The sequence below is a fragment of the Magnolia sinica genome, chromosome 12 (assembly GCF_029962835.1).
Source record: "Magnolia sinica isolate HGM2019 chromosome 12, MsV1, whole genome shotgun sequence".
Classification (NCBI taxonomy): Eukaryota; Viridiplantae; Streptophyta; class Magnoliopsida; order Magnoliales; family Magnoliaceae; genus Magnolia; species Magnolia sinica.
Window position 1 is genome coordinate 58844889 of NC_080584.1, and position 20385 is coordinate 58865273.

The following is a 20385-nucleotide window of genomic DNA, read 5'->3' on the forward strand; positions in this document are numbered from 1 at the left end:
TGTGAGATTGATCAACCTGGATAAAGAAGCTAAAAAGGAATTGAGTGAACTATAGGAAAACAAAACCCCAAGCTAGAGGAGACACTCTCTGATCTGACAGTTGAAGTTGGTGGCACAAATGCTGACTCGGTCTTTGCATTTGATTGATTAAGCTTGGAACTTGCCATAGTTGGAGTTCTATCGAAACTGAAGATGGGAGAATTAACTTCAGACTGAAGAGGTGAATTTTCTGCGATTAGAAGATCATCAAGCAGCACATCTGCAAAAATAGCATAACAGCATTGGACAGTAACTCAAGAAGAATGGTTAATATACAAATTTTCTAGACCAATGCCATTCAAAATGAGTGGGCCAAACTGAAAATTGAGCGGGACAAACTGGAAAATCGAGCGGGCCAAACTAGGAAATGAGCGGGCCAATCTAGAAATTGAGCGGGCCAAACTGGAAATTTAGCGAGCCAAACTGGAAATTAAGCGGGGCAAACTAGCCTAACTGGAAAATGAGCGGGACAAACTAGAAAATGAACGGGACAAACTGGAAATTGAGCGGGCCAAACAGGAAAATGAGCGGGACAAACTGAAAATTGAGCGGGCAAACATGGAAATGAGCGGGACAAACTGGAAATTGAGCGGGCCAAACATGGAAATGAGCGGGCCAATCTAGAAATTGAGTGGGCCAAACTGGAAATTCAGCGAGCCAAACTGGAAATTAAGCGGGGCAAACTAGCCTAACTGGAAAATGAGCGGGACAAACTGGAAAATGAGCAAGACAAACTGGAAAATGAACAGGACAAACTGGAAATTGAGCGGGCCAAACAGGAAAATGAGCGGGACAAACTGGAAATTGAGCGGGCAAACATGGAAATGAGCGGGACAAACTGGAAATTGAGCGGGCCAAACATGAAAATGAGCGGGCCAATCTAGAAATTGAGCGGGCCAAACTGGAAATTCAGCGAGCCAAACTGGAAATTAAGCGGGCCAAACTAGCCTAACTGGAAAATGAGCGGGACAAACTGGAAAATGAGCGGGCCAAACAGGAAAATGAGCAGGCCAAATTGGAAATTGAGCAGGACAAACTGGAAATTGAGTAGGGGAAACATGAAATTAGCGGGGCAAACTAGAAAATCATTATGCCCACCCTGTGGTTTGATCCACTTGATATTTTGATATGCTTCAATTTGGGGCTCTACCCCTTAATTAGATAGAAAAACAGATCGACGGCGTTGATATACTACATGAAACGGATTGACTACTCCCCCTGCCACCGGCTAATGGCTGGTGTTCGGTGCTCTGTGGGCCCCATCATGATGTATGTGTTTCAACCATGCTGTCCGTCTTTTTTTATATATCGTTTTATGATATTATACAAAAAAATGTGGTATATCCTGATCTCAATTGGACCACATTATAGGAAACAATGTTTAATGAACATCGACCATTAAAAACCTTTTGGTGGCCATAAAAGTATTGGATCAAGCTGATCTTTGTTTTTAGCCTTCATCTGGGTCTTTATGATGTAATAAACAGATTGGATTTCAGATAAACAGTACAGCCGGCATCAGGAGGATTTAAATGATGGATATCCAATCACTATTGTTTTCCTGTATTGTGGTACATCTAAGATTTATATCCCACTTATTTTTAGGATAAAGCCCTGAAATGACAATAGGGAAGGATGAAGATTTCCTACTAGGCAGTTTCAACAACATAGCCATTGGAATGTTGTCTATCTAATGAAGGACTTGGTCCCACCGCTGGCTAGTGGTAGACTCAGGACATGATTTAAGGTTCAATTTGGGGCCCACATATCCAATCAAATTCCATTGATTGGACTTGGTCCCACATATCTAGAACTAGTAACCTTATGGTTGGGTTTATGCAAAAAACCATATAGTATGGGAGGGTTTCATACAACCGTACACATATCCAAGCCCACACGGTTGTACATAGAAGAAGCAGCTGAGTGGATTTTTGGAATCATTAAGTTGGGACCTCTTATTAAATTTTCTTTCCTTCATGATGGATGGATTAAGTCGAGTTCGACTCGAGTCGAGGTGGGCCAAGCTCGGCTTGACTTGTCCAGTTTGTCCCGCTCAATTTTCTGTTTGGCCCCCTCAATTTCCAGTTTGTCCTGCTCAAATTCTAGTTAGGCCCGCTCAATTTCTAGTTAAGTCCGCTCAGTTTCCAGTTTGTCCCGCTCAATTTCCAGTTTGGCCCGCTCATTTTCCTATTTGGCCTGCTCATTTTCCTGTTTGTCCCGCTCATTTCCATGTTTACCCGCTCAATTTCCAGTTTATCCCGCTCAATTTCTAGTTTGTCCCGCTCATTTTCCAGTTTGGCCTGCTCAATTCCAATTTGTCCTGCTCAATTTTCAGTTTGGGCCGCTCAATTTTCAGTTTGTCCCACTCGATTTCCAGGGGAAAAGTAGAGAAAGATGAAGTTAATTTCACTATTCATCCATTTATTGTTTATTGTTTAGGAGCAGCATAGCTGTTAACTCTCCTTTTTTGTTTATTTCTCATATATTAGATAAAACGGGCAACTGATTTCAGTCCTCAAATAGAGGTAGAAAAAAAAAACTCATGGTGCTGCTTCCATTGATATATCTTCATCTCCAGCACTATAAAAGCCCTCATTTGTAATCTTTATGCGTGGGCAGATGGAATAGAAGCGATGGGAAATAGAGAAAATGATGATTAATGGGATGCATTGGATCTTTGTCTTGGAAATGTTCAAGATACAGCTGCCATGCATCTCTCTCACCTCACCATATGCTCAAAGTCTCGACATGTATTACCATTAGTCCTGAAGAAGATGCAGAAGAAACAATCTATAATAGATAGATCTCTTCATTTCTCAGAGATGACTGTTTGTCTTTAAAGGTCATTGATCAACTGCAATTGGCCTGTTTCTGACAGTTGCTCATCTTAGGACATCATGATACACCTAGTGAGTAATCAAAATCCATTGAGGAGAATGAAATCCATTTCTTTCCTCCTCATGTAGTTGCAGTGCATTCCCAAGAGATGAAGTCTTCTGATACTAAGATATCAGCCTAATAATGAATTGAAGTTACATTTATGATTCCTCTTTGCTTACCATGATGTTTCTATTGTTTACATTACCTATGTGATCCCATCTCCCTTTTAGCCTTTTGAATTAAATTGATTTTCTTTGTGATTCTATATATTGTTTGAATTCCTAGCATGGAATTAAATTCCTCCATTTTCGATTTGATTTTTTATTGGTTATTGTGGTTTAGTAGTTTTTCAGATCTTTTTGCTGCTATATCATTTCATGTTAGGGCGATCCATGTTAATTCCATGGCAGTCCATACCTGGTGGAAAGTAATTTGCAAAAAATTTGTTTGGTGATATCAAAGAGCATTCTTCCGGTTCAAAGGATCTGATTCTTAGAGGGTCTTCATTGCACAAAGTATGCGACTAATAAAAAAAATCCAAATAAAGAGGGTGAAAGTAGTGAGGGAAAGGTTAAGGCAAAGAGGATTGATTCCATGTTTTAAAAGAAAAAAAAATAGGAATACAGATATAGCTACGGTTATAATCCATAGCCATAGATCGGCGGTGGAATCGCAGGATCCACGATTGATCCCCGAATGGGACAGCGAGTTGGGGCGGAATCGCAAGATTCGCGATTGATCGCTGAATTACTTTCTCTATGGCTACGGATTATAACCGTAGCTATAGTCGTATCCCTGTTTTGGCATATAAAATTTTATTCTATCTACATTTTTCTCTAACACATATTTTATATAAATATGTATATATATAAGCATATAAAAAAAAATTCTCTTTTCTTTATTTCTCATTTCTTTCTTTATTCATATAGCAAGAATAGCTTCTAAACCAAAATTAGTTACTTGACATATCATATATGATTTTAGGGTAGAAGTGAAGCAAATTGACCATGAAATGCGTGGAAATGACCATGAATCAACACAGAATCAACGGAATGACCGTGAAATGCATGGAAATGACCATGAAGTGAAGTGAATTGACCATGAAATGCATGAAAATGACCATGTAGTGAAGCGAATTGACCGTGAAATGCATGGAAATGTGGGTTAGCTTGTTAGTAAACACCCATGTCAGTACACACCCTCCATGTAAACCACCCCCACTAAGGATCGATACCAGGACCTCAATTGTTGAAACGAGGTATCGCCACTCAGTCTGTCAGTTGGGCTATGGAGTTGGGTGTAAGCATCTTTTGTTTAAAGAGTTACATGTGCTGGATTCAGTCTCGATATTGAGGTAAACAACCTGTACCTTATGGCAATTCTACAAGTGGACCAAACTGAGAATTGAGTGGGCTAATCTGAAATTGAGCGGGACAAACTAGAATTTCACCGGGCCAAATTGGAAATTGAGCGGGCCAAACTAGAAATTGAGCGGGCCTAACTAGAATTTCAGCAGGACAAACTGGAAAATGAGCGGGCCAAATAGGAAAATGAGATGGCCAAACTGGAAATTGAGCGGGACAAATTGGAAATTGACGTATATATAACATAACATTTATATAAATATGTATATATAAGCGTATGAAAATAAAATTATCGCTTTTTTTTTTTCATTTCTTTCTTTATTCATATAATAAGAATATCTTCTAAACCAAATTTAGTTACTTGACGTACCATATATGATTTTAGGGCTAGAAGTTGGGCGGGCTCAACCCGGTCAACCTGTGGCCGACCCAACATTGGGTTGGGCTTGGGTAGGATGAATCGAGTTTGGTCTTAGGGCTGGGCCATACAAACAGCAACCTGATAAAACTTGGGTTGAGCTCGGATTGAGGTCTTGGGTTGCCTGACCCAACACGAACCCGATTAATATATAAGATATATATAAATTAATTATAATTGAGTGCAGATCATCTATGTTGAAGGCAAAGGAAATTCCAATGCCTCCCCTCAAGCTAACAAGATATGCTAGATTTCCCTCTCCCAAATAAATTTCTTGATACAAAATACGACTTGTAATGGAGTAGTCTTATACTTTGGCTTGTTTGTTTAGAAAAATATACGGGACAAACGATGGTGAAGTGAAGGGAAATGACCGTGAAATGTATGGAAATGACCGTGAAGTGAAGGGAAATGATCGTGAAGTGCATGGAAATGACCGTGAATCAACACGGAATCCGCGTGATTGACCGTGAAATGCATGGAAATGATCGTGAATCAACACGGAATCGCCGGGAATGACCGTGAAATGCATGGAAATGACCGTGAAGTGAAACGAATTGACCGGGAATTGAGCGGGCCGAACTGGAAATTAAGCAGGACAAACTGGAAAATGAGTGGGCCAAACTGGAAATTGAGCGGGACAAACTGGAAATTGAGCGGGCCAAACAGGAAATTGAGCGGGACAAACTAGAAATTGAGCGAGCCAAATTGGAAATTAAGCAGGCCAAACTGGAAAATGAGCGGGACAAACTAGAAAATGAGCGGGACAAACTGAAAAATGAGAGGGACAAACGGGAAAATGAGCGGGACAAACTGGAAAATGAGTAGGGGAAACATGAAATCAGCGGGGCAAACTAGAAAATCATTATGCCCACTGTTTCCTGTGGTATGATCCACTTGATATTTTGATATGCTTCAATTTGGGGCTCAACCCCTTAATTAGATAGAAAAACAGATCAACGGCGTTGATATACTACATGAAACGGATTGACTACTCCCCCTACCACTAGCTAATGGCTAGTGTTCGGTGCTCTGTGGGCCCCATCATGATGTATGTGTTTCAACCATGCTGTCTGTCTTTTTTTATATATCGTTTTATGATATTATACAAAAAAATGTGGTATATCCTGATCTCAATTGGACCACATTATAGGAAACAATGTTTAATGAACATCGACCAATAAAAACCTTTTGGTGGCCATAAAAGTATTGGATCAAGCTGATCTTTGTTTTTAGCCTTCATCTGGGTCTTTATGATGTAATAAACAGATTGGAGTTCAGATAAACAGTACAATTGGCCTCAGGAGGATTTAAATGATGGATATCCAATCACTATTGTTTTCCTGTATTGTGGTACATCTAAGATTTATATCCCTCATATTTTTAGGATAAAGCCCTGAAATGACAATAGGGAAGGATGAAGATTTCCTACTAAGCAGTTTCAACAACATAGCCATTAGAATGTTGTTTATGTAATGAAGGACTTGGTCCCATGGCTGGCTAGTGGTAGACTCAGGACATGATTTAAGGTCTAATTTGAGGCCCACATATCCAGTCAAATTCCATTGATTGGACTTGGTCCCACATATCCAGAACTGGTAGCCTTATTGTTGGGTTTATGCAAAAAACCATAGAGTATGGGAGGGTTTCATACAACCGTACACATATCCAAGCCCATGCGGTTGTACATAGAAGAAGTAGTTGAGTGGGTTTTTAGAGTCATTAAGTTGGGCCTCTTATTAAATTTTCTTTCCTTCATGATGGATGGATTAAGTCGAGTTCGACTCGTGTCGAGGTGGGCCAAGCTCGGCTTGACTCGTCCATGCTGAGTCAAGTCGAGTTGCAATACACCATGGTTGAACTCGGCTTGAACTCAACTTTACTCGCCTCGAGTTGGCCTTTCAATCCGAGCTGTCTTAGGTTTGATGTTAATTTTGTAGGAGCTGTATATTGTTGTGAATGATGTCTTTACTTCACAGTCATTACCATGCATTTCACGGTCAATTACGGCGATTTCGTATCTTTTCATGGTAATTTCCATGCATTGTTCAGGTCTGTTCATGGCTCTGGAGGTGGATGGCCCGCTCAATTTCTAGTTTGTCCTGCTCAATTTCCTGTTTGGCCCGCTCATTTTTCAGTTTGTCCTGCTCAAATTCTAGTTAGGCCAGCTCAATTTCCAGTTAGGTCCGCTCAATTTCCAGTTTGGCCCGCTCAATTTCCAGTTTAGCTGGCTGAAATTCTAGTTTGGCCCGTTCAATTTCCAGTTTGTCCCGCTCATTTCTATGTTTGCCCGCTCAATTTCCAGTTTGTCCCACTAAACTTCCAGTTTGTCCCGCTCAATTTTCAGTTTGTCCCGCTCAATTTCCAGTTTGGCTCGCTCAATTTCCAGTTTGTCCCGCTTTCATTTCAGTTTGTCCCGCTCAAATTTCAGTTTGGCCCGCTCAATTTCTAGTTTGTCCCGCCCAACTTTCAGCCATAAAATCCTATATGATACGTCAAGTAACTAATTTTGGTTTAGAAGATATTCTTGTTATATGGTTAAAGAAAGAAATGGAGAAAAAAGAGATAAAATTTTGTTTATATGCTTATATATACATATTGATTATAACTATGTGTAAGTGGAATAAAATTCTTCATGTCAAAAACATGGATTAATCGCGGATCTTGCGATTCCACCGCAAGTCGCTGTGACGATCGGAGATCAATCGCGGTTTCGGCGATTCCACCCTAACTCGCTGTGAGGTTCGCCGATCTATGGCTACGGTTTATAACCGTAGCTATAACCATACCCTGATTTTTTTTTTTCGTTTCTTTTAGATGGAGAATTTTATTCTACCTATATTTTCTCTTAACACATATTTATAAAAAGTTAATCCCACATGTGACTAGTAGGCAATTTCCTACATTTAAAAACATTATAATCATTCATTCATTTAATTACCACCTGCATAATTATATATACATTCAATGACAATCATTCATTCAATAATGAATCAATTACAATCCTTCATTCAGAATAAAACTTACAATTATAATCATTCGTTTAATAATGAATCAATTACAATCCTTCATTCAATCAATTATAATTACAATTACAATACTGATGAAAATACAAATCTTGGTGAGTCTGTGTGCACTCGCATATGGCCAAGTGCATTCTTCATCCACCCTAGATTGAAAATGGATGCAAGTATCAGTAGTCCACTTGCACATCCGACAACTATACTGATAACTTCTAACGTGTGTCTTCTATAATTTTTCAAGGGCGAACCACCGCTAGAAGACTCTACAACATAAAAACAAAGAATCAGTCAACTAAAAAAGGATGAAAACTAAATGCAAGGAAAACATAGAATTCCTCTTATGTAAACTGAATTAATGCTCCAAACAGCGTTCCCACAAACAAATTTTCTGAAAGGACATTCATCCAAACATGCTATGAAATAAATTTCCAGACTAAAAATTTGTTTTCGCTTGGCCTGGCCCTGGCTCATTGACAGTCCTACATGTGACCAGCGGGCATTAAATGAATGTGCGTATTTGAATGCAAAGACCTTTTTGTAATGAATTTGTCTTTTAAAAAAATATTCAATTTATCTGGAGGCTGAATTACTCTCATCAAACCAGTGTTTTCTAATTGCCATGTTTATATAATTCATGTTACACCTGGTTTTCAGTTCGTTTCCCCGAAGAAAGTACTCCACAACTAGAAGTAGGGCAACCTTCACGACGTCTTCATGCTTATTGGTGTCAACTAATCTCTCAAACACGTCCATTAGGTGCTTCTTTAATACTGGATATTCTTTAAAGTATTTGTCTCTTAATGTACTCGTAGTGCAAGAAATATTTGGTACAGTAAGATCTCCAGTCTTAAGACCGGTAATGAGGGCGAAGTCCATCTCGGTAAACTGTAATCGTCTCCCCCTAATCTCAAACACTAGATCACCTTTGTATCTTACAAGAAGAAGGTGAAATAGAGCCTCTATAAATCTAAATGATGTAATATGCAATAGAAACGAGAAAGGGGATTGCCTAAATAGATTTAGCCGACTATCGTACTTCTCTACTCCACCCTTCACCTTATCAAACCACCATGTCAGTGTACACCTAGATGTTGGGTTGGAGATTACAGCAGAATATTCGTCACCTGCAGAGATGAATTGAAAAACATATCAAACATAAAATTCATAAGATAAGCATAGTGGATAAAATCAGACATAATTAAAAACAATGTATCTGTGATCTTATGAATAGGTTTGATAACAAACAAACAAGTTATCCTAATGAGCATGTTATCCATGTTAACACAATGAACATGGTGATGTATTATTGACATCCTTATACATTGGTGATCTAATATTCACAGACAATGATAGTGTTATGGTTGATGAGTTTATAAAGGCTACTTCGTAAATTTGAAATGACAAATATGGGCCTTATGGCGTATTATCTTGAATCAGGATAAATTAAATACATGATGTAATTTTTACATTTGAGAACACGTATATTCATGAAACTCTAAAAATCATTGAGATGAAAAATTCTAAATTAGTGTGCATACTCATGGAAATTACGTTGAAATTGAGCAACGACAAGAAAAATAATCTAATAGATCCTAAAGGGTTTCAAGTTGTTGATTAGAAGTTTTAAATACTTAACTCATACTAGCCTAAACATCTTGTATATTGTGGAATTACTTAACTACCACATGAAATTTCTAAATTAGATTCATTTACAAGTAGGGAAAAAGATTTTGAATCATTTGAAAGGTATACTTGATCATGGTATTTATATGTGTGCTAAAGAATATACTCTTTTTTTCTTCACAAATAGTGATTACGTAGGCCAATTTATATAGACAATAAAAAGTACGTTAGGCTACTTATTCTATATTCGAAGCGGTTCATTCACATAATTTTTAAAAAAGAAAGATGTGATAACAAACAAACATCACTGTTGGGCCCACTACGGTTTCAATGGTGGAAATCATTGTGCCCACTGTTTACCGTGGTATCATCCACTTGATCTTTTGATATGCTTCAATTTGGGGTTAAACCGCTTAAATTAGATGGAAGAATGGATGGATAGCGTGGATATACTACGGGCCAAATTGGAAATTGAGCGGGCCAAGCTGGAAATGAAATTGAGTGGGCCAAACTGGAAATTGAGCGGGCCAATCTGGAAATTGAGCGAGACAAACTGAAAATACAATGAGACAAAGTATAAAGACGATCATTTCATCATCTACCAAAATTACAAAGTATGTTATACATCCACCTATGCACTTCCAACAAATATGAAATTGAGTGGATCAAACTAGAAAATTAGCGGGACAAACTAGAAAATCATTATGCTCACTGTTTCTCGTGGTATGATCCACTTCATATTTTCATATGCTTCAATTTCAGGCTCAACCCCTTAAATTAGATAGAAAAACGGATGGATGGCGTGGATATACTACATGAAACGGATTAGCTACTCCCCATGCTACCAGCCAATGGCTGGTGTTCGGTGCTCTGTGGGCCCCATCATGATGTATGTGTTTCAACCATGCCGTCCATCTATTTTTATATATCATTTTACGATATTATACAAAAAATGAGGTATATCTTGATCTCAATTGAACCACATTACAGGAAACAGTGTTTAATGAACATCAACCATTAAAAAGTTTTTGGTGGCCATAAAAGTATTGGATCAAGATGATCTTTGTTTTAACCCTTCATCTGGGTCTTTATGACGTAATAAATAGATTGGATTTCAGGTAAAGAGTACAGTGGGCCTCAGGACGATTTAAATGATGGATATCCAATCATTATTGTTTTCCTGTATTGTGGTATATCTAAGATTTATATCCCTCTTATTTTTAGGATAAAGCCCTGGATGAACTTTAAAAATGGATGAACGGAATGGATGAAACACATACATCATGGTGGGGCCCACAGAGCACCGACCATTGGCTGATGGCAGGGGCCAACGGATCACCGACCACCAGCCACGGGGCTGGTGTTAGGGGGAGTAGCCAATCCGTTTCCTATATTAAATACATTCAATGTGGGCCCAACTGAGTTTAAAATATACCTGTGGTGCGTGCTTTCTTCATTGGACGGACCATGTTCAGAAGAAGACAAAATGTTGATAAGAGGGGCCCACAGAAAGGGTGTTTTTTTGTCTTTCTAACGGGTGAGGAAAGGAGGTGAAAGCAATGGCAGTGAAACAGCAGTGGAACGGGAGAGGAAAAGCAACAGTGAAAAGGAGGGAGAGAAAAAACAAACAGTTGAAAGGGAGAGTAAAAGTAGCGGTGCAGGAGTTTTCGTCTTCGTTTTTCAAAAATGTAAAGAGGGAAGTGAGGGAGAGGAAAAGCAACGGCAGTAAAAAGGAGGGGTAGTTTCATCCTCAAAGTCGCTGTCCACACGTGCTTGTCTAACTTGGTAACTTAAGTTTGTCTTCCTTCATAAAAACCGCTGGGTAAAAGGTTTTGTCTACAGTGGTCATTTTCTCCTTTTTGGGGAAACACTCTGTCAGAGCCAGCTTGACCGCGCGTTCCAAGTAGTGCTATCTGATTGCACGTGTTGTGTACACACGCAATCAACAAAATGGGGTCCGCATGTGGATTTGATGAAGTCCACTCCATCCATTCTACTTTGGAGGCTTCATCACAGCCCTTGACCAAAGATGAGACAGAACCGTGGTCCAGGTGAGCTATACTCTCAATTTTTCACTTATTTTTAGCCCTAATTGCAGGTTCTAGCTAATCTGCTGGTGAGATCACCTCGAAGTTGAACACCAACGGTTGAAAAGGGCCCTAGGGACCACTTAGCTAAAAATTAATGGCTAGATTTGGGGTCATATGACTCCATACACATTTATAATATTAAATATCATTATTATAACACTCTTAATAATGTTTATTATTATTATTATTATTATTATTATTATTTATATATTTTGTCATGTTGTGGGACACTTAAGCAGGACTACCTATCTTGTGATTTTATCTTATTAATATTTAATCATTGTTACCTATACATTGCTATTTATTTATCTTCATTTATTTATTATCATCATTATTATTATTATACCTATACATAGGATGTAAGACTAACCGTTGTGCGTTATTTAGCTACATACCCTACATTAGGGTTGCTTTGCATATAAGGTGGGCCATACCACATGGATCTCTAATTTTCAAACCATGGTTCACTGAGCATTTAAACGATCCAACGATTGGATTGTCTAGTATTTAATTAACGATAATTCTAGGGGTCCTAGCGAGTGTTTAGGTGTGATTTGGGAGTTGGATATGAAATCAGATAATCCGATTTGTGCTTTCAAATGATGGACCTTCCTATGGGACGTTGTAGACTGATGAATGGTGGATTTTGTGATTTTGATCCCTAAATTTATTTTATATGATTCAATTGTACTAAATCGGTGTATAATGAAATGTCATCACGATCAAGATTCTAAAATAAAATTTTCATTTATTTAAGTATGGGGTCAACTTGTGATAGTCGAATTTCAAATCTTATGATGGTGTTGTGAGTTATCATACTCCAAAATCTAAGGGTTAAGATATAGGTTGAGAGTTATTGGATGGTGACATGTAAGGTAAATTGCGTGGGTTACCACATACGTGCAAGTTAACTTAAATCTACATGGTGACACCCGAGTACTGAAAGTATAGGGTGTTACAGTATGGCTTGGGGTGATGCACCTAATAATCCGGATGTATTTTACATAAACATCATGGTAGACCTTGTGTAGGAATTTTTATATTTGCACGTGCTCATATGATGTTGCTTCAATTTGATATAAAAGAATTAGCAGGCCCCACCATGATCTTTAAATGAAATAACTCCAATCACCAAGTGTGTCACCTCGTTTTAGGAATAGGGCCTAAAATTCAACTTGATCCATGATTCAAGTGGGCCATGCGAAGTGAAACAAGATAGGTGGCTGCACTTACCCTCTAACCGGTTTCCCTTCATGTAGCCCACTTGAATCATTGATAGGTCTGACTTTTAGCCTTGAATCCTAAATATTATCTTGCATACAACGGTTAGAATGGATTTCATATAATCATCATGGTGAGTTTTAAAAAATCAAGGATGGTCGTTTCTCTCCTCATTGTTTCCCTTCGTATGGCCCATCTGGGCTAATTTAGGGGCCCTAGGTCTAAAATGGAGAGTGAATTTCAAATAAACGCTACAATGGGCCAAGTGTGAAAATTTGTAGAATCCCTCTTCCACGTGGTGACATGGTTTCACTCGAAATGGCAAAGGATAATTTTTATTTTTTAATTTGGGTGGATTTCATCCTTGAGAAATTGACCACCGTAAATTCCACCTTTTACCCAGCCTCTTTTCAAAGTGCTCCCAAACTTTACTTTCCTAAAGTAAACCATTCTGTACGGACACACTATTTGCATATGAAAATACCTTTGCATTTATGTTGGCTGAATACCTATGGTTACGGTTATAATCCGTAGCTGAAGGCAATGGTATTTTCTTCCACAATTAGTACGTCCGTAAAGAATAGTTTACTTTTGGAAAGTAAATTTTGGGAGCGCTTTGAAAAGACACTGGGTAAAAGGTGGCATTTGCAGTGGTCAATTTCTCTTTCATCCATAGAGTACTGACAAACACAAATGAGGATCTCAATCCATAGGAAGCCTATCATAATTGTGATTTGGATTTCAAGAGATTATGAATCAATGCTGTTAAACCTCTCGTGAGTAGTGGAAACATAGAATGGTAGATGTAGCTTCCATGCAAACTGTCCCATTAACCAGAACGTCCAGATCAAAGTCCCCACTGTGGATGGAGCATAGCTCGAAAATTAGACTCAATCAAAGGGCTCTAATTATCCGATGGTAACCATCAATGCAAGACCTCCAATCGGCCAAAGATGAACTGATCAGTGTCATTTTCAGGCCATACTCCATAATCTAACTCAATCAAAGGGCTCTAATAATCAGATACTAACCATAAATGCACGACATCCAATCCATCACACTGAATAGTTAGGATGAATTGAGTAGTTTCATTTTCAGGCCATACTCGATAATCTGACTAAATGAAACGGCTCTAATCATCTGATACTAACCATCAATGCACGACATCCAATCCATCACACTGAAGGGCTGTAATGAATTGATCAGTCTCATTTTCAGGCCATGTATAATCGAGAAAGAGACCCACCATTTGGACGGTCTGGATCACTAAAAGACAATACTAAAACACACACACACACACACACACAGAGAGAGAGAGAGAGAGAGAGAGAGAGAGTAATTATTATTAAAAGATGCACCCTCCATTTATTAAACACTTACTAAGTTTAACCCTTCAAAGCTACAGACGTAAGCACACATGATCATGTGCCTGCGACCAAGGCCCATAACCAAAGGGTGAAGAAGGGTGCATTTTACTACCATGCGCAGCTATAGCTACGCCCTTTAGTTGCGTCGACCACCGATCTGGCAGCTCTGTGGCCTCAGCTTACACTGGTCCGGGATATTCTCAGCCCTTTGTTGGATCTCCTCTTGCTCTTCTCCCTGGAATTCACCCTGCCCAGGCTGTTGTTGTTGTTCTCTAACCATTTGCCTCAGAGCCTCGCACCTGCACTCCTCCCTCACATTCCTCATCTGCTGGCAGCACTCCTGCGGCACCTGCCCTTGGTTTCTGGCAGTACCGACCATGAGCAGCCTACCACCCTGCCCATACTGCAAGTACGTGCGGCATGAGTCCAGTGGCTTTCTTTGAACCTCTTGTTGGCAGCGCTGCTGCTGCGACTGGCTCTCCTCATTGATTACGGTCTCCGTGATGGTGGTCCTGTAGATGGCGGCGTGAGCCATGGACACCAGCACTAGGAGGGTGGCTAGGGCTACGAACTTGGTGATGGGTGATGCCATGGTCTTGGGTTGTGTTTTGAGTGTAGGAGTGTTGTGTATGGGAGGGATGGATGGTTTGATGGTGGGATGGGTTATTTATAGGAGATTTGGATGGTTGCATGGAAAGAGTGGGCCACGTTGATGGGTTGATTTTGTTCGGTGGGGTTTGCAGAAAAGACATGGCATGCAAGATGAAGTTTTTGTTTCTTCGTCGAGTGTTTTTGTCCACCAAAGGAGTTGGTTTTTGCTTCTCTCGCGACTTAAGTGTGCAGCTTGTGCGTGGCCAGCAACTGGGGCCCACATGCTGAGGTATTTCCATGATCTGAACTGTCCATATTATCATTCCAATCACAATTAAGCTATTATCCTGTATTCACGGTCTATTCATGAACCTAAAGGTTGATTTTAAGAGTTGAATATAGACCATTCAAAAAATTGTTTTGATTGTTCTAAATTCGTCTAGAGATTGTGATGGTCACACTCATCCGTTCAGTATAGATTTCATAAGGTGGGCCGTAGATCTTGGATAGAGTAATATTTACGGTTCTGATCATTGATGGTATCAGCATGAGCGCACAGGTGGACGGCGATGCTGGATCTGAGGGGCTACAGAGGCAAAGTGAACTCCTTACAGGTGGATTTTGAGGGAAAGGATTGGCTACTCCCCCTGACACCAGCCCCGTGGCCGGTGGTCGGTGCTCTGTGGGCCCCACCATGATGTACATGTTTCATCCATTCCGTTCATCAATTTTTAAATATCATTTTAGTTCTTGATGAAAAAAATGATAGGGATATAAATCTTAGGTGGGCTACACCTCAGGACAAAAATAATGAATGGATATTCACAATTAAAAATCCTCCTAAGGCCCATTGTACTTTTTATTTGACATCCAATCTGTTGATTTGGTCATAAATACTCAGATGAAGGGAAAACATAAATATCAGCTTGATACAAAACTTTTATAGCCCCCAAAACGTTTTTAATGGTCAAAATTCATTCAACACTGTTTCCTGTAATGTGGTCCACTTGACATTGATAAATATATAATTTTTCCTATAATATCATAAAATTATATGTAAAAATAGATGGACGGAATGGATGAGACAAATACATCATGGTGAGCCCCACAGAGCACCGACCACCAGCCAATGGCTGGTATCAGGGGGAGTAGCCAACCCGTTCCCGGATTTTGATGCTTTTTGTGGTTAAAACCGTCGCTTTAAACTGGAAGCGGATTGCTATCTTACCACAATACCACCGGTGACGAGAGTCTGTGGGAACCATCGTGATGTATGTATTTCATCCACGCCGTCCATCCGTTTTTGCAGTTCATTTCAGGGCATGGTCCAAAATTGAAGTATATCCAAAGCTCGAGTGGACCAAACCATAAGAAACAGGGGGGATTTAAAGCCTACCGTTGAAAAGTTCTCAGGAGCCACAGAAGTTTTGGATCTAGCTGATATTTGTGTTTTCCTTTTATCCAGGTCTGTGTAACCTTATAAACAGGTTGGATGGGAAATAAACATCATGCTGGGCCTTAGAAAAGTTTCAACGGTGGATATGATTATCCCCGCTGTTTCCTATGGTGTGATGCGCTTGGCCTTCGGATATGCTTCAATATGGGTTAGTGCTATAAATTGTGCTGAAAAAACAGATGGATGGCGCGGATGAAACACATACATCAGGGTGGGCTCCACACAGTCCTGTCACCAGGGATACCGTTGGTGTTAGGGTCACCACGCAACTCGCTTTGGGTACCGACGGGCCCTTTCTCAGTCTGGCCTGCTTCATCTGGGATTCGGGCCTAGAGGCCCACGATATCGGCCTGGGCATGGTCTGACATCTAATGGACCGGGTCTGCACGTGTATCTCACCCTCACTTGTGTAATACTATTGTAATTGTTGGATATGGGCCAAAGGCCCACCTGTAGCGAACCAAGAGGCGGTTTCTATACCGGGAAGTGGATTGCCTGTAGGCTGTCAACCGGCCGGGCCTGGAGAATGTTTCGGCCCGGTTTTGAACTGTTTCGGACTGGGGCATTGGTTGGCCCATTCAAATATTGATAGTTCAGGCCCGACCTGGCCCATTGACATCCCTAATTGCCTGTGACCCCGGAATGGAGATATACGTTCACGCGGGGCTACGAGGGGTCCACAGAGATGTCCGCGAAAAATCTACTCAGTCCATCTACTTTTAAAAATTAACCAAGCAATTCACAATCTTAAATTGGAAATTATTATTGCTAGTCTATCAAAGTTGAAAAATGGTCCATGTTTAATGCATAGTTCAAAAACATGAAATTTTGATTTGATTCTATTTAGTGAGGTTTAGCTTACCTAACTCAATAGTTAATAATTAAATCAAATATTTTAAATGGTTAGTGTGTGTGATATTGTTCGGAAATTGCCTATCAAAAAGTGATTCCTTGGATCTAACGGCAACGGAAGATGAAGGCTCGAATGTTCGATCTTTCTACATACGTTTCATGTCGTTGAAAAAAAGATTATACCGCTCTCACAAGCATAAGAAGATGTCTAAAGGAACTCTCTTCTTTAAACAAGATCTACACTACAAATCATGTGGTAGTGATAGTACTTAGACTTCTTCTCCTTCACACTCTCTGCACCCCAAATTGGTGCTTGAACACTATCGGTTTTCTTTCACACATTTTAATCAGGAGTCTTTGTAATATTCAATACATAAAACGGCCAAAGCGGTTATCAAATAGTAGGAGAAAACTGCCCATGCAATTTTGAAACTACCAAAGTAGACGGGCAATTTGATTACCCTATATATAACTTTTGCATCCTCTCTCTCTCTCTCTCTCTCTCTCTCTCTCTCTCTCTCTCTCTCCTAATGGGTGGGGCCCACTTGAATGACCAAACTTCCATTTACATGTAAAATAACGAAAATCTTTCATAACAAACAATAAAAAAGGCAGGTGTTGGGCGTAGACTAAGTTGCTATGATTTGTGTTGAGTCGACCCAATAACAAGTCAACTTGATGAGCCTTGTTTGAAACAATCCGGAATTTTTTATGCAAGTTTATCCGTATATAAGGATTTACTATTACACTTGTTCAACTATAAACTTATAGATCCATTAATTTTAACAATCAATCTATAGTTTAAACTGAATCTAAACCTTAAGGTGTACTTTTCATCTATAGATTAACTTAGTCGATCATTGATTAATAGGATGAACCATAAAATTTCTTTGTTTTCTCACCTGTTTACCAAACCAACCGTTAAATCAACCATTCACCACTAGATGAAGATATATGACCAACCACTTTGAATTTGGACCACCCAATCATACTAAACTAACTACCTAATTTTCATATATGCTCGTATACGTCAAATTAAAATTCTGATCCGTTCATCTTATTTGTTACTTACAACTATACTTAACTTATTATCAAAATTACCATTTAGATAAGTTGCAGACATGAACAAGTCTCTATAATCAAACAATGTACATTCCCAATATATTCCACATCTAAAAACTACTATATACATATCCTTTTATAAAATCGACAATACAATAACCCGTAAACATGATTAGTATCCTAACTATCCAGTTAGTTAAAATTTAGCCTATAATATGATCACCTATCATGTTTGTATCCACCAAACAGGCCATCTAAATATCAAAATAACTATTCATTCAAAAAATCATAGGTTATACATCAAAACTATCGGTTAATTTTCACTTAGGATATTGATACATGTTATTTTTAATTATGGATAGGCGTTAGCCATTAAAATAGTATATTGGTCATCTTTGAGAGATCGAGGTTTAAACTTACTCTGTTTATAGTGTACACAAAATAACATGCCATGATGAATACCTTATCTGGATTGCTTCATTTTCAATTCAAATTTCATCAAAGCTTCAACGGAAGGTGTGAGAGTTTCCATCATGATCATATGCCACAAAATCAAACACTCCATTAGATAGATTGTTATTCTCTCATCATTCATCCATATAGTGTTCAAACCCTAATGCACTTGGAGAAGAGAGAAAGAAAGAAAATATTTAGGAGCTCAGATCTATTACGTAACATTTCTTTTTATTTAATTTCTTTGTACATTTAACATAATTTTGTCTGATCTATGTAATGAACGGTTTGGATCGACCACATGTTCATCACATTGATTTATAAGTAAATATGATGTAAAGACGATGGAAATCTAAGATTTCATTCGAAGTTTCTTGTCGTAGAGATTTATTTGTATGCGTTTGGTTTTGACAAGTCAGATCTGTATGGATAATACGATCCCTAAGGCCAAAATATACAATGGTCCTAACTTCTAGATTAATTTGACCATTGGATGGGCCACATTAGTCAGATCTAATTATAGACATTACTTTTTATATTTGATTCTAATATGGATGATCAAACATATCAGATATGATCTCTACCATTCATATACATTTTGAAAAAATATATCTTAACATCAAGAACTGCAGATGGATTCGATCGTTTGGTGGTCTGCAATGATCATAAGAATAGTTATTATTCACATGATGTCGGAGAAATGTGGATCTTAGACTATATAAATCTAGATAATTTATTATCTTTTCTTTAAATCGATTAAGTAGAAGTCAATGGATGCTTTGGATCTGATTGAAGGACGTTAATAACCTTTTAATCTAAGAATAAAGGAAAAACTTTCATAATATTAAATTAATCTTCAATCAGGAACTTGTTAAGAACATACAAATTATTTAAGATTTATTAAATAATAATTAGCCACCTAATGTCATTAATCAAATGTGGTTCCACTGTGTGATGAAATTGGATCAAATAATAATGTAGTGTATATGATTGTTAGGGTTTCTGAATTCCAATCAATTTGATCATCTTATGGATTCTTTATTGCCAGACCTAGGTGAGTAATCCTATCATGTCTCATATTCATTGGAAATAAAATAAATTATTTGTGATGGTTTGATTTATCGATGTACTATTATTATGATGTTGTTGATTTTACTACTGTGAATGTATATTATGATAAATTACACGCTAATATGTGTCAAATTGCACGAATTATGATAATTGTACGTTGAATTTACATATGAATATTCTGATTAAGATAAGTATCTATGCAGTTAAGAAAATGATGCATTCATGCATCATCTATCATACAAACATATTACATTGTCGATCCTGGGGGCTCTTCCTGAAAGAAACGTCGATTCAAGTAAATTATTACCAGATGCAGGATATTCTCAAGCCTAGTAGAAGGTGTAAGCTTACCTAACGGGTGGATACGGGCTAACGATCTTCAATCCAAGTAGATCGACGATCATCCCATCTGATGCATTGATACATCATTTATATCCATATTATTGTACATACTTTGTTTCTATTATATCTTAATTTTAATAAGCATAAATCATGCTGGGTTTTCTCACTGAGTTCAGCTTACATGTTTATTGATGGAAAAATCGTATAGATGAGCAATTAGCTGATGAGTTGGTATAAGAACAGGAAGTTGTGGTTGAATTATTGCAGGACCCACGTGAGACGTGTCCGTACCTATCATAAGAGGAATTGGCATTAGGACCATTCCTAATTATTTAATTAGAATTTTACTTGTTAGGATGGTCTTATTTATATATAATGAATGATGTTATTAGTTGTATGATTTTAAACATTTGATTGGTTTTATTTAATTGATTTATTATACGTCTATAACAAGTATTCATTAGTTAGCTGTATTGACTGATGCATAATGCCTAATTTATGCTAATTGAATGTTTATGGATGTTGAGAATGAA

At 38.4% G+C, this 20385-nt stretch overlaps 1 protein-coding gene across 1 annotated transcript; it reads right to left on the minus strand.

The window, feature by feature from the left end:
• Nucleotides 1–13983: 13983 nt before the first annotated feature.
• Nucleotides 13984–14669, minus strand: LOC131221435 (2S seed storage albumin protein-like). Its single transcript, XM_058216686.1, has one exon. The coding sequence runs from the start codon at nucleotides 14615–14617 to the stop codon at nucleotides 14162–14164; it is 456 nt and encodes a 151-aa protein (XP_058072669.1). The 5' UTR covers nucleotides 14618–14669; the 3' UTR covers nucleotides 13984–14161.
• Between the last annotated feature and the right edge of the window lie 5716 nt (nucleotides 14670–20385).

Bases quoted from the DNA above. Each gene is read 5' to 3' on its own strand.
- LOC131221435 (XM_058216686.1), bottom strand. From the start codon at position 14,617: ATGGCATCACCCATCACCAAGTTCGTAGCCCTAGCCACCCTCCTAGTG.